Source organism: Pan paniscus, chromosome 3 (assembly GCF_029289425.2).
Source record: "Pan paniscus chromosome 3, NHGRI_mPanPan1-v2.0_pri, whole genome shotgun sequence".
In the NCBI taxonomy this organism is placed as follows: domain Eukaryota; kingdom Metazoa; phylum Chordata; class Mammalia; order Primates; family Hominidae; genus Pan; species Pan paniscus.
Window position 1 is genome coordinate 137,418,919 of NC_073252.2, and position 14,820 is coordinate 137,433,738.

The window sequence follows — 14,820 nt, forward strand, 5'->3', positions numbered from 1 at the left end:
CCCAAAGTGCTGGGATTACAGATGTGAGCCAACATGCCCAGGCCAATACCAACATACTGAAATGGGCCTCTATGGCACTCAAGTATCCACCCAAAAGAAAGGAAGTAAAATATCTGACAATTTAAAATTTACAGTTTGTAAGCAAAACTCTGCTTTACAAAAAGGTGGGGTTGGGGGCAACGGGAAAATGAAGGTTGGAATTATAATTAAAATGAAATTTTACAAAAGTTATTTAGAGGGTTTTTATTGCTGTTCTCACCCCTCATTGCATCAGATCATTGAGAGCCTGAGAAATGTTACCCCCTTTAAAACAAGGCACTTTGCCTGCAGAAAAGGGATTCTGGGTCACATACCAGTCCCTGACATCACCCTTCAGTTGTCAGCTTAGACATTTTCTTTCCCAAAGGAAGCTCTGGCCTATTACCAATGTCAGGAGTTTAGTAAGTGGTGCGGTATCCTACAGAATCCTATAACCTGCTTTGGTGAAGTCAGTTTCCATTTTACCCAACCAACGGGTCTGAAAATAGCTAGCCCTTTTGCGGCTCTGAATTCCACTAAATGCTTGAGAAATTCACATGGTCACTCTTTGCTCCTGAAGCTGACAGGGCCTAAAAGTCATTGTTGGGAAGCTGGGCCTGGGCAACCCCATCTCTTCTTGAAAGAAAAACGCCCTATAGTCATTCCTATCTATCACAAGCGAGTAAGGAGCCTCTCCCTCTCAGTGTCCTCAGACAGGGGATGAGAGTAAAATAAAAGAAATCCTGTTGTGAAAAATACTGTAACTAGAGGTACACTGTGGAAAATCATAGTTCTGACATTAGTATTAAATTATCACACAAAAAGACCAACTATCCCAAAGACAGGCATTTAAAAAATTGAAGTCTAGAGAGTTGCCCTCTTGTGTGTACCTGTTTATGTCTTATTACTGGGACTGCAATGATGTGGCTTTGAAGAACTTTGCCAAGCATTTTTTCATCAATCTCATGAGGAGAGGCAACAAGCTGAGAAACCGATGAAGCAGAAGAACCAACAAGGTGGCAGAATCTTGCTTCGGGGTACTAAGATGCCAGACCGTGACATCTGGGAGAGTGTGCTGAACGCAATAGAGTGTGTGTGACCCTTGGAAAAAAGTGTGAATCTGACTTTACTGGAACTGTGCAAACTGGCCACAGACAAAAACGATCCCCACTTGTGTGACTTCAGGGAGATGCGCTACCGGAATGATCAAGTGAAATCCATCAAAGAATTGGGTGACCATGTAACCAACTTATGCAAGATGGGGGCCCCCAAATCTGGTATCTTTTGGCCAAGCACACTCTGGGAGACAGTGATGACAAGAGCTAAGCCTTAGGCTGGCTTCCCCATAACCACAGGGTGACTTCCCCAGTCACCAAAGCAGTGCCTACAGGTAGGGGTTAATTTTACCCATTGAATAAATTGCAGAAAAACTTCCACTTGAATTCTTTCGTTTGTATTAGTCCTTAACATAAAATAATTCGGTACCCCCAAAGAACAAAATAAAACTGTGAGTGCTACCTGCCATCAAAGAAGAAGAACTTCCCCCGTCCGTTCTTTTCTCCGTGAACAAAGTTCCCCTCAAATCTGTCTGTGGAGGAGTAGGTGACTGTGCAGAACCCGTGCGGTAATCCGTCATCGTCCAGGTGCCCTGGAGAAAGGGAACCACAAGACAAACCTTAACATCTTCAGTGCTCCTCCCATCTGACGTCTAAGCATTCAGATGCTGCCAGACAAGTCCCCCACCCAACTCCCCTCCAGCTGCCAAAGGGTCCCCTCCCTGGAAAGAAAGGGTAGTCAGCGTGCAAAGGTTTCTCACCTCATCGGCACCAGCAGTACCAAATTGATTGTTATGTACACTTTGTGAACTGATAGGTCCAGAACAGACTTAGACACATTCCAGAATATGAACTTTAAATAAGCTTGCTTTTTACCTGGAACTGAGAGTCATTATCAGTAATATTATCTGCAGGGCATGTCACAATTTACCAAGTACTCTCCCGAGAGTCCTCATATTTGGAATTGATGCCTCCAATCTCTCATGCTTAACTGAAGTGTGGTTGAGATTCCACTGTTTTATAGTCAATTGCCACATACACAGTCTTTGGAATAAATTATCTAATTCTAGAACATTAAGTATGCAATATGATTTTATACATCATTCTATAACATGATGTGGAGGACTGCTAGCCAGTCTGAAAATCTCACTGTTATTGTTATATTCACACAAGGAACAGTGTCATATCTTTAAAACTGCCCTAAGATTTATATAGCTCATTGTACAAACACAGAAACCCAGAGTCCTTCTCACCTTAAACTTAAGCTTAACCTTAAACCTACTGGTTTACTTTACAAAATCTTTCAGCTTTGAATGTTTAGTAATAACCTTATCCTATACCGTCCACCACTGTGTCTCAGAGGGCTTTTGTTGTAAATGGAGCCAGAGTATGCACATGGTCATTTAAGCAATGATTGTGAACATCAGCAGAAGTTATTACATGGACTTTTAAGTCACTGGTTATTCCTAGGTCAAAGATTGGTATAGTTTAATACTGACATTTACAGTCAATGTTTATGCTTTTTATTACTATCTACATGTTTTACAAAACCCAGGAATCACCTTATTGGTGTCTTCCCAATCATTCTGGTGAGCTGATTTTGCAGAGGTGGGTGAAAATGAAGGCAGTAGTTATTCTACTGGCTTTTTCTTGGGGTAACAACCTGGGTCATGGAGAGAAAAGGTATGAAAACATTAAACACTGTGTCTAATGCAGGGACATTAAACATTGAAATGTAGCTTCCAGATGGCTCACAGACATAAAAGGAAACACAAACCATACTACCACAATGAAAGCTTTAGTCTCCTCAAATAATTTATTCTAACATGATAAAAGAATATTAGCCCTTGGAAAAGACGGTAAGTACACACTCTTATAAAGAATAAATATGCGGCCGGGCATGGTGGCTCACGCCTATAATCCCAGCACTTTGGGAGGCTGAGGTGGGTGGATCACCTTAGGTCCAGAGTTTGAGACCAGCCTGGCCAACACAGTGAAACCCCGTCTTTACTAAAAATACAAAAAATTAGCCAGGCATGGTGGCGGACGTCTGTAATCCCAGCTACTCAGGAGGCTGAGGCAGGAGAATCGCTTGAACCCAGGAAGCAGAGGTTGCAGTGAGCCAAGATTGTGCCACTGCACTCCAGCGTGGGCAACAAGAATGAAACTCCATCTCAACAACAACAATAAAAAGAATAAATATGCTCTTTATTTGTATCATTAATTACATAAACATAAAATAGCTGCAAACAACTACAGTGTTTTATTGCTACATCTGACTCTGTATACAATGGGTTACCTAGAACATCTTACAATAAGACACATCTACTTAAATAAATCATAATCAATATGGATCCCTTCCTCTTAACACAAAAGAGGAAAGGCCCAGGAAATTAATGGTCAGAAGGGAACTAGGCCATAATTGCTTTCTTCTCACTCAAAAACTAATTGTACATGACATAAATTCAATGACATTTGAGTCATATGAAATCACTTGGACAATTATTTTCTAAATATCTGATGCCATTTCTCTCATTGAAATAAATTGAATTTGCTTTTTTCTTTTCATTAAAAAAAGCCACTCAGTGTATTGCTAAGAGCTTTTTTTAGTGAAATGTTGTTGCGATCAAGTTAAATTTAGGCATATAAATTCAGTGTCCTACTTTTGATTTAGGTATTAATATCCAAATAATCAGTTTAGCCTCATACTAGAGCATTTATTAACTTGTTGAAAATGCTTTCACCATAGAAAACAGTTCACATATTTCAGAGTTTTAAAAGCTTATGTTTGATAAAATTTGTTATTCCACTTTAGATTGAGAGAATTACAATAAATCTGAACACTAAGAAAAAAATGTCCAATATAAATTAATTTCCACCTTCCTTCAGCCCTGTCCTATTTCTGAATAAAACACTGAAGGTGCACCCTCAGCAATGGAATTTAGATATTAGGGAAAGTTGAAAGTGTCATATAACATACTGCAAGCCCTTGGAGGATAGTACTGATCCCAGTTGAGATGACAACAAAAATGTCAACTCCGCTCCATGAAGAATTATTCCTTCCTTCCTTCCTTCCTTCCTCCCTCCCTCTTTGCCTCCCTCCCTCCTTCTCTCCTTTTCTTCCTTTCTTACCTCACTCCCTCCTTCCCTCTTTCTCTTCCTCCTTCCTTTATTTTTTAGAGACAGGGTCTCACCCTGTTACTCAGGCTGGAGTGCAGTGATGAGACCATAGTTCACTGTAACCTCAACTTATAGGCTCAAGTGATCCTTCTGCCTCAGCCTCCAATGTAGCTGGGACTACAGGTAGACATCACCACAACTGGCTAATTTAAAAAAAAGTTTTTTTTTGAGACAGTTTTACCCTTTTTGTCCAGACTGGAGTGCAATGGTGCGATCTTGGCTCACTGCAACCTCCGCCTCCCGGGTGCAAGCAATTGTCCTGCCTCAGCCTCCCTAGTAGCTGGGATTACAGGCACCTGCCACCAAGCCCAGCTTATTTTTTTGTATTTTTAGTAGAGATGAGGTTTCACTATATTGGCCAGGCTGGTCTCGAACTTCTGACCTCAGGCAATCTACCCACCTCAGCCTCCAAAACGGCTAATTAAAAATTTTTTTTTATAGAGGTAGGGTCTCACTGTGTTGCCCAGGCTGGTCTCAAACTCCTGAGCTCAAGTGGTCCACCCACTTTGGGTGCTGGGATTACAGGCAAGAACCACCACACCTGGCCTCAATGCCTTTCAACAGGCAAATGAAGAGGAGCCCTATCATCATCTTAAACTCTTGAGAGAGACAAGGACAGGGGAGAGCTACCAAATGATGGCCATTACTCTGGTGACCTTGCACATTAAGGAGGTGCTTGGACATGTGACCACTCCCTATCATTCTGAAGGCTTTTAGATTGCTGGTTGTGAGAGAATTCTGAAATCTATTAGATGACAGCAGGAGCCCCTTCCTGGCTTGTTTTGTTTTCTTTACATCCTTAGGGTGTGATCAATTAAAGGAACTAGAGATTAAGGGTTGTGATCATTCGAGACTTCCACTCTGAATATTTAATATCCCGGAGTAGTTTTCCTAGCAGTAGAACTTTATGTCTAAAACAGCAGCCACAACCAAAACAATAACAGAGACTTTCCATGAGAAAGAGAAGAGACTAGGTTGCAGTGCTCTTACATCTTCTTTCAACATTAGTGCTAGAACAGAATCTGACATAACTTTTTCAAATGCCAATAAGATCAGTAATATTTGGACAATAAGATCATGTAATATTTTGTCATGTCAGTAAGTCAATTTAATGCACAGGGGTACTGATAAACAGAGGAGAAAAAAAGTGTATGAATCTACTATGATCGGCATTGGGTTATATGCTTTCCTGTTATCAAATGTAAGCCTCAAAACAGTCTCCCATATTCTCATCTTACAGATGAAGACACCAATGCTTTATGAGACTTGCCCAAGAGACATTGCCACACTGAGTGTGCTGATGAATACTGAAAGCCCCTTCTCCAAATCCTTTAATTCCCATTCTAGACACTGGCAAACTAGTTGAACACACTCTTCCTTGGTGATGGTAAGAAGGTACCTCTAAAAAGGTAGGAACCCCCAGGTCCCTGGCAGGGAAGTGGAAGAAGGCTTTGTGGTTAAGATCATTCACACAGAACCACCAGGTTTCCAACAGCATATCCCGGTTGCAAAGTCCTATCTCTTCCAAGTGTTATCTAACTTGAAGGGAAACACTAGTCCTCCTTGCTCTGCATGAGGTCAATTTGTAAAATGCGCCAAGTCAGCCAACAGCCTTCCAGGCGAGTTCCCACTGAACAGAGGGTGAATACCAGGCCCAAGCAACAGGGAAAATTAACTTGAATGACTGCTCTGTGTTTTTAAGGTTGCCGGAGCTAATGTTCTGTGTATCTGTCTGTAGCATGATTTTAAATATTTACAGAAGTTAGAGAAAGGAAAAAAGTTATCAGTTCACAAGTCTACTTTTTCACTTTATTCTATGGTCATTATCTATTGAACAGATAGAAAGTTACAATTTTCCCCTCTAGTTACTTCTGAGGGAGCTTCTTCCTGAATCTGATAAGAGCCAGGCCTATATTCTAAGCAGCAATGTACATCTCAATCTCAGCAAAGTAAATTCCCTCTGGATCAGACACCCAGCTGCTTAATGTCTCAGGCTTACTCACAAGAGATCTGAGAGTGGCGTGTGAGTATTTCCCTTAGAACCAGAGACCCTACACACACACTGTTGGTTTTGTACACTAGAACATTGCTTTAAAAAACAACAGTTAATAGGCCGGGCGCGGTGGCTCACGCCTGTAATCCCAGCACTTTGGGAAGCCAAGGTGGATCTCTTGAGCCCAGGAGACCAGTCTGGGCAATACAGTGAGACCCCATCTCTTTAAATAAATAAATAAATTGAAAAACAAAAAAACAACAATAATAAAAGGCAAGCTTATTCTGTTTAATGCAAAGAACATGCCCTCCTGGTGATGCATTCAATCACCAACTCTTAAAAACATAACTTGATGTTTTGATCTTTTTAAAATTTTTTAATTTTTTAGGTTTTTAAAAAATTATTTCAACTTTTATTTTAGATCCGGGGGTACATATGAAAGTTTGTTACCTGGATAATTTTTTTTTAAGGGTAATTGTTGGCAAGGGTTCATCTATTAATTGTGAGGGTCATAATTTTAATGTGTGGCCCACAGAGAAAGGGTGCTACAAATACACTTCATATGCATTTTCCCTAGATACAGGGCATGAGCACTCTTAGCAGAGACAAGTAGAATCTGATATTAGGGGGAGTGTTAATAAAAAATATTCTTAATATTTTGAAGGGGTTGTGGCAGTGGAACACTGAGCTGCTTATTTTCATTCTGGCCCCTTGTTCTGATATTTCCCCTTTTTGATCATTCTTCCTCCATGTCTCCTACACATTTCCAGGCCCTTCTGTTTTTCCTGCCATCATAACTGTGCATCTGGACCACTGCAAAGAGACTTCAAGGTACCTCATCTGCTGTGTCAGCCCCTCTGACTGTCCTGCTGGCCACTGCCTGTTCATCTTCCGGGAGTGGAGCCTTGATCCTGTCATTCCCTTTTCTAAAGAGCCCCCACGGCTTCCATGGCTTCCAGCACACAGTCCATGCTCTCAGCCTGCTACCCAGCCTCCTTTCCCTGTCTTCCCCTCCACTTTTCTCCTTGTAAGCTCCATGTTGCAGCAAAATCAAATGACTGTTCTCTGGGTGCACCCGCAGAATTCCATGCCTCCGTGTCTTCACTCACAAAGTTCCCCTCTCAACCTGACTCAGCTCTATGGCACCTCTTCTGGAAAATCTTTCCCCTTTGACTTCCCTAAGCTGGAACTAATTTTTACTTCCTCTCAACCATCACAATTCATCTGTATAGATATATTTATTTGAAATCATATTAGAGACCACATCATATTCATCTTTGTATCTATGGGTAGACAAAGAAATAGATGCTGTGATAAATTTCTGTTTCCAGATGCCCAGGGGAATAACACTGGAAAACTAAACATCACTCTTCACTGAACCAGTGTGTCTCAAAGTGTTTTCCAAAAGCCACACCAGAGCTCAGGTGGAGCTCTGAGGTCCTCTGAGGCCCAGGGCTTGCTGCCTTCTTCCCACAAGAGCACAGCCAACACAGTACACAGAACACTCTCTCGACACAGCCTCCGCCACTCCCCTCACCTCAGGGAATTGTCCACTCTGAGTTCAGAACTTTCCCAGAGTTACAATCATACCCTGACAGAGAACCAAATGCACATGATATATAAGACATTTAAACTCAATCCTGAAGAGACTAATTTCTTCCCCAGAGTAAATCTCTAATGAAGAAGAAAAAAGATAGCTATTGCAGAGGACACAGGTTCTTTCTCCCCAAATACATTTTTCTGAAAGTCACTGAACTCTATCAGAACCAACCTCTACAGAGTTACACTGATAAAAAATGGCACTGACATAATATTTAACTGTTGCTTCCAAACTCAGTTATCAAGTGTTTCATAAATTTGACTAACTCATTAAAAATAAAAAATGTAGGAAGACAGTTTGGTCTGGTGGAGGGCTGTTTTGGAAGTCCAAGCCAGTCTCTCCACCTCACTGAGTGTTCTTGGATTAGTCCTTAACTTCTGTATGCCTCAGTTCCCGCCTCTGTAAAATTAGGATAATATTAGTACCCACCTCATAAGACTGAATAAGACTGAATGGATAATGTCTGTGAAACACTTAGCACAGAGCCTGCACTTAATAAGAACTAAACAATTATAGCAATGATAATAATAGCTATGACAATGAAACTACTGAGAACAGAGGCTCTGTTTATGGAAAGAGGTAGATTAGTTGGTACTTAAACACTAAGATATTCAGACTAGCTTCTGTTTGGGAAAGAACAGAAGCAGTTTATACCAGTCCCCTATGTAAGTGTTAGATGTTATGTAAAGACTATTGCAAACAGCACTAAAAAGGCCAAGAATGGCTGGACAAGAGTGCACGCACAGGTACAGTTTACTGCATGTGCACACACACACTCCTGGCACTGTGCAAGTTAGAGCCTGAGATGCTTCTAGGGGCTTTTAAAGATTCTGTGCTGCTCTAATTGTTTAGTTAGCTACAACTGAGTGACCATGTGTCCCAGATTGCCCCAGACATTCAAGGCTTAAGCTACCTGCCCCAGCATCATTATTAATAGTGTGCCCTCTCATTCTCAAGGGGGTTCTGATTTTGGACAATAATGTACATAATTACCCTATAAAACAAAACCATCCCTGTTTATATGAACTTCCCTGTTTTCGAATCCAGTGGATGTTCTCAAAAAACAATACTGCCATTTCTAAAGCTCTTGGTCACAGTCTGCAAAGGAGCCTGAGGACTATGGACAACTGGACATATGTTTGTGAACAGCTTCAAAGGGGAATGGATGTGGTTTAACATGGAGAACAGTACCAGCAATTAAGGGTTTGTATTTAATTTTTACAAGTAAAAGTAAACGTTGAAGAAAGAGAGCAAGCCCTAACAATCTGAGATCATTTTTCCTTTATCTTTCACAACATGGAGGCACAAGAAGTCAACAACTTTTAACTTCTCAGAAGGCTCCCTGTGGATCAACTCAATCAATGTATCTGGGCCTCACTCCAGTAAGCCCCAACATTGGCTTTATTTATTAGAGAGATAAATAGCTCTGTGAGTTCACAACATGGTGAAAATTTTCTTAACAAAAACCACAGTCTTTAATTGGCTTCGAAGTTAGATGAAGAAATAAGTTTTAATATTGGCATTACATTGGATACTTTTCAAGAGTTCAGAAATATCAGTCTGCTTAATCTCCCCTTAAGATCTCAGAAGCACTGCAAAGGGAGTTATGTTTATGAAAACATTAAAACTGATTTTTCCCTAGTGTAACAATAACCATGTATCCTTATGCATTTGTAGTGTCGCCACTTTTTTTCTTTATCCTTCGTCAGAACTTGTGTTTATACAAATCAGACAGAAACCAGATTCAACCAACAGCTAAAAATTATTTACTCACATGCTTAGTTTAAAACATTCTGGTATCATACCACACCACACTGAAAAACATCACGACGTACTGTATGTAGTGGAACCAAATAAATACGCTAAAGAGTATTTTCCAGTATTCGCTGTTACAAAATCATAACATCCTATGATACAAACAACGAGATTGTATAACGTCCCCACATCGTTTTTTCAGAACTAGCAAAAAAAAAAAAAAAAAAAAAAAGGTGGAGAAACTCAGCAAAACAAAGTGGCGAGAAAAGTCGGGGGAGGGGCGGTAGAAGAGAAGGGGCGGAGAAACACGACACCGAGGCGGTGATATCACCCACAGCCAACGGCATGGAATTCAGAAAGTTAAGTGTCACCCAGCAATTTCGGTGCGGACTCGCGGCGCGCCTGCACAGCGTGGCGGCTGCATCCCAGCCAAGCAGGAAGGGGGAGGGGGAGGCCTGACTGAGTTCGCTCGGGGGCAGCTGAGGGGAGGGCTGCCCGCCTCCCGGACGGCGCACGTTCGAGTCCCGGGTCGGGAGACTTGTCCGTCGCCCGACAATGATTTCATCTTTTCGGAAGAGCTGCTGCCTGGGCCGCGGCTGCCACGTGCCTGGTCTGGCCCCGTGCGCTGCGCCGGGGGACCTACCCGGACGGGGCCGCGGCCGCCGCGGGGCGCAGAGGCAGCAGAAGGGAAGGGCTGGCGGCCGGGAGGGGATCGGGGTGGCCAAAACTGGGCTAGGGGATTGCTCCGCGGAGTCCGCCGGCCTCAAGGGGCTGCCCTGCGGAGTGCACCCACCCTCCGCGCCCAAAGGCGGAAAGGCCAGAGCGCGGGGCAGGTTTCGCAACTCCGAGGGTGGATGCAGGCTGTGGCCGGGCGGGATGGAGCGGCCGTGCGTTTCCAGCGCCCCCGGCCTGGCGGAGCCCCATTCTCGGCCTGCGCCCCGCCGCGCAGTGCGCGCTCCCGGCGGCGTGACCGTGGCTGTCGGGCCCCCGCCCGAGCCGGGCAACCGGCCACCCGTGTAGGGGACAGTGGCGGCCGCGGGGCCCGGCGCCGCGCTGTTCGCAGCCCGCCACTCCTTCCGCGCTCCAGGCCCTCTGCGCCTCCTCCCCCGGCCCCGGAGAAATGCTTGTACCTTCCACCGCCTCCTCCACCATCTCGTCGTCGCTATCCATGGCGGCTGGGGACCCTGCCCAGCTCGGGGCTGCGCGGCTGCCTCCCGTCCCTCTGGGTGCTCCCGGCGGCTGAGCGAGCTCTGGGGCTCGCGAGTTTGGAGGAGGAGGAGGAAGAGGAGGAGCAGTCGGGGCTGGCTCGCACTGCCTCCCCCTACAGCCCTTTCAATTCCTTGGCCTTCAGCTGCTGCGGCAGCAGCCGTCGTCCCCCCTCCCTTCGCCCACTTGCCCCTCGCCTCGGAGGCTCCGGTGTGCCGCCTTGGCCGCTGCCGCTGCTGCAACTTTCTCCTGTAATACCCTCTCTTTGTTATCGAGCAGCTGATCCGCTGACATCACCCAGCGCCGGTGCGCTCCCTCCCTCGCTGATTGACAGTTCCCTGTCCCTTTCCAGAAGTAAGGCTCCTTAAAACGAAAGGCGCTCCGGGGCCGCGCGTATTCCGCGTCCCAGCCAACCCGCCTCCGGCCCGTCAGCGTTTCGCTTTTGCTTAGGTGCGGCTTGGCGCGCCCCGAGCGCTCAACGCGGTCCTGGGCGCTGCGGGCTTCTCGCGGACACTTGGACCGCCCGTAGGGGCTCCGAGCTCCCGACCTCCCGTTGTGCCGGGAGCAACTTGAAAGTCCGTCGTGCACTGTCCGTGTTCCCTCGAGACAACCTCCAAAGTGCCAGGGAAGCTAAGGAAGCGTTTCTGACGCTCTGGCGCCTGGACTTCCTCTCACCCTCGCCCCCACATCACCCCGTTCGCCACCGGGAGCTGCACGAGTGCGACACGCAAGGGAGCGCAGGTGTCCTCGCGGTCCCGCATCACATCCGCAAGCCGATTTCCCCAGCTCGGGGGCTGTTATCTGGCCCGGATTCCGCAGGATGGCGGGTCCACCCCAGCGCCCCCACTCCCCGCCCTCCTTCGGGTCGCCAGGCCCTCGGGTGATTCAGAAATTCATCAAATCCAAATGGCAGCGGGCTCTCTGTCAGGCAGGAAACAAGCCGCGCCGAAGGCTCGGCAGGTTCCTCCTCGCTGCTGTGGTAATGGAAAAGGAGCCGCCGAGTGGAGCTAACGAGGAAGGAAGGACCCTCCGTCTGGCGCGCCTCTTTCCCGCGCCTCCCGCCCTGTACGTGTGATGTCCCCAGCTGTCTCTCTGTTTCTCCAAGTGCCAACCACTTCACAGATTCAGGCGTCCTCAAGTGGAGAAAACCACTGGGCACCCGGCTTCCGGCCCGGCCACTTAGTGTCGTTATGGCGCTGCCTCTTACAGGTGGCGGTAAAGGGCGACTGTAAATAGCCGATTAAACAGATGTAAATGTACACAATGTACCGTGGAATTACCGGGTGCCGCTCTGGGCACCTGCCAAGAACAGCTACTGCATGGAGGGGAGGAGGGAGCAAAAAAAAAGTAATTCCATTTTGTTTTCTGATCAATGAATGAGACTTTGGGGATTTCAAAATACTTCCAGCGCCCAGGAGACTACTCCTTGCTTTTGGCTCTGTGCTTAAATGGTAGATATTTTTGTCAAGTATTGCCGGCTTGTTTCTTAAAGTCAGCTTTTCCTCTATGAAAAAGAGAACAATGCTAGGGACATTAGCCCCACACACTTCCAGGAATTTCAGCCCCTTTGACTGTTTTAGAAAGGGGAGGTCCTGGTGCTGCTCACCTGCAGAGGTGTCTTGGGAGCCCAGCCAGCCAGCCTGAATTCCTCCAGATTAGAGGCTTAGTCTACATTGACATAAGGTCCTTGGGGCTTAGGCTAGAGCACTCTGAGGTTCTTTGGCTCAAGCAAGACACCCTCTAGCTTAGTCTAGACCTCTCTGAAGTCTCTTGACTTAGGTTTGACCTCCTTAAAGTCCTCCAGTGCAGATACTGGGAGTCCAAGGCTAAACAGAGAAGGTGTACGTGCAGTGGAAGATGGAAGAGCCACTTTAGGTTACATCATTTTCAAACATGAACCACAGAAACAGGATTTTATATCTGATTTTTAAAAAGCCATCATTTACTGAGCTCGGTCACTCACTGGTTTTGAATTATATGATATTTTTTCTCATTTAACCTTTTTACATATCACCCCCTCCCTTGCATATTATACTGGTGCACTAAAACATACCAGATACTCGTCTTCCCCAGTTTCCAGTTGATTTTCAGGGTCAAAAACAATGCTGAAAGCTGAAGGAAGCAGCAAAAAGACTTTATTCTCACTCAAAGGCAGTGAGGCAGGGCTGGGAGGCTGGAAGAAATCTCTCAAGACGTACAGAAGACACAGTTTCATGGTGGGTGGGTACGTGTGGGAGTGAAGGAGAGGGGAGGAATCATGTTGCAAGTGTCCAACTGTCCCCTTGGTGCTGTGAGGTTTTCCCAGCCTGTACTAAGCACCCAAACTGTCAAGCGCTCCCTTTCTACCTACTACCTTGAGAACACCTGAAACCCTGCCTACGGCACCCCCCAACCCCGGCCCCCGCCGTCGGTGAAGCAGGGGTCCTCTGGACCTGCAAGAGGCAGGGACAGGAAGGGAGCAGGGTCTTTCTAGCAAAGTCAGTAGTGATGCGGGGTCAAACTACAGAGAACCTTCACCAGATCTGCACATGAGGCAGGCAGCAGCAGGGACACAGTCCCATCCCTCTTCCCCCACCATTCATTCCTGCTGGCTCTGGGCCCAAAGCTGGGGCAAAATGTTTTTATGACTCTCTTAAGATCCACTTGTATCTTTACAAATCATGTTGTGTATGTTTCGAGTCTCCTTCTCTAGACGGACTGATTCTTATTTATGGTCCTAGAACACAACACAGTGCCTGGTACAGAATGTGGGTTAAGCATTGTCAGCAATGATTTTGCAGATAGGAATATTCTGTTTTATATAAACAGTGCTGAGTCTTTCTCACAGACTGGATTCTCCTCCTATGTTTTGGCAAAGTGCTTTGTTTCAGTTCAAATCTGAAGAGCATTTTTGAGTTGTTCTACTTTCCCACATCGACTGGCCCCAAATCTGCTTCCATCGCATTCTTTCCCACAGTTTTCTTCATTGAGAGCTGATTTCATAAACTCTCTTTCTACTTGGCTTTCCACCAGTTTCCCCTGTCGTACTCTGTCCCCACCAATGTGGTCATGGGCTAGAAAATCAATAAAACTTTTAATCACAAACAATGTGCAGCAGCAACAGCAGCAGCAGAAGTAGTGTGGCTCAGCTCCTAACTTGGCAGATCCCAGTGAGACAGAACAAGCTCTACCAGGGAGGAACGGGACCGCACAGGACATCCAACATCTAGGCTGGGTGAGACTTGCTTTCATGTTCACACCGAGAGTGACTTTTTTTTCCCTGTCTTTGGTCTTGAATCAGGAGGAGGGATGACTTTTCTAAGCTGCTCTGGCTTAGTTTCCATTGCCTCCAAGGCTATATTCCTTCTCTTCATACCCAGCTTGGGAAACATAATTCCCTCTTCCATTGCAGCAAGCAGTCAAAATACTGAGTTAATTTTATTCATTCTACCACCCCTGTCTTTCCCTGGAGAAGGCTGGTGCTTACATACAAGACTGATATAACTTTTGCAATAAATATATTTTTACAAGCTTCTTGTATTTTATGCACCTTCCTACATTTAGGGGAAACAATTCTGTCAATTCGCTGCTATGCATGCTAAGTGAATTGTGAAACAAGTAGTGAATGTGGAACTTATGTGGGATTCACTACTGTTGGCTGTTACTGACTCCTCATCCTGCCCGCTGGCAGGGAGTGGAGGGGCCCAAGCAGTCTTCTGGGTCTCCATGTATTTGGGAGGGAGGAGCCTCTGAGACCTCAGCGGTAGGAAGTCGCATCAGAGCCTCTCCAGAAGCCCTGGTGGCTTTATGGTTGCTGGCCTGGCTCTGGTTTCCATCACTTGCTTACACCGCCAGCAGGATGACAAGGATAGAATTAGTGAAAGACCTTTTAAATAATCATCAAGTCTCATTTTGGCACTGCTCACTCCTTCACAAGATTTTTTCCCACCAAATTAGCCAGTTTGATTGAGTTTTTGCTTTGTCTGTTTTGGTTCCACCAAGAACTAGCCAAGCAACTGGGCAATTCAGTTCTG

General features: G+C 45.6%; 1 protein-coding gene across 1 annotated transcript in view; it reads right to left on the bottom strand.

Moving 5' to 3' along the window:
* SETD7 (SET domain containing 7, histone lysine methyltransferase) overlaps positions 1 to 13,883 on the bottom strand; it is a 53,224-nt gene extending 39,341 nt beyond the window's left edge. The window contains exons 1-2 of the mRNA XM_003820675.6: positions 10,732 to 13,883; positions 1,537 to 1,666 (exon numbers count right to left, since the gene is read on the bottom strand). Of these exons, the coding sequence (XP_003820723.1) occupies positions 1,537 to 1,666; positions 10,732 to 10,771 (170 nt within the window). The 5' untranslated portion in view covers positions 10,772 to 13,883. The remainder of the gene's footprint in view (positions 1 to 1,536; positions 1,667 to 10,731) is intronic.
* Positions 13,884 to 14,820: the final 937 nt, after the last annotated feature.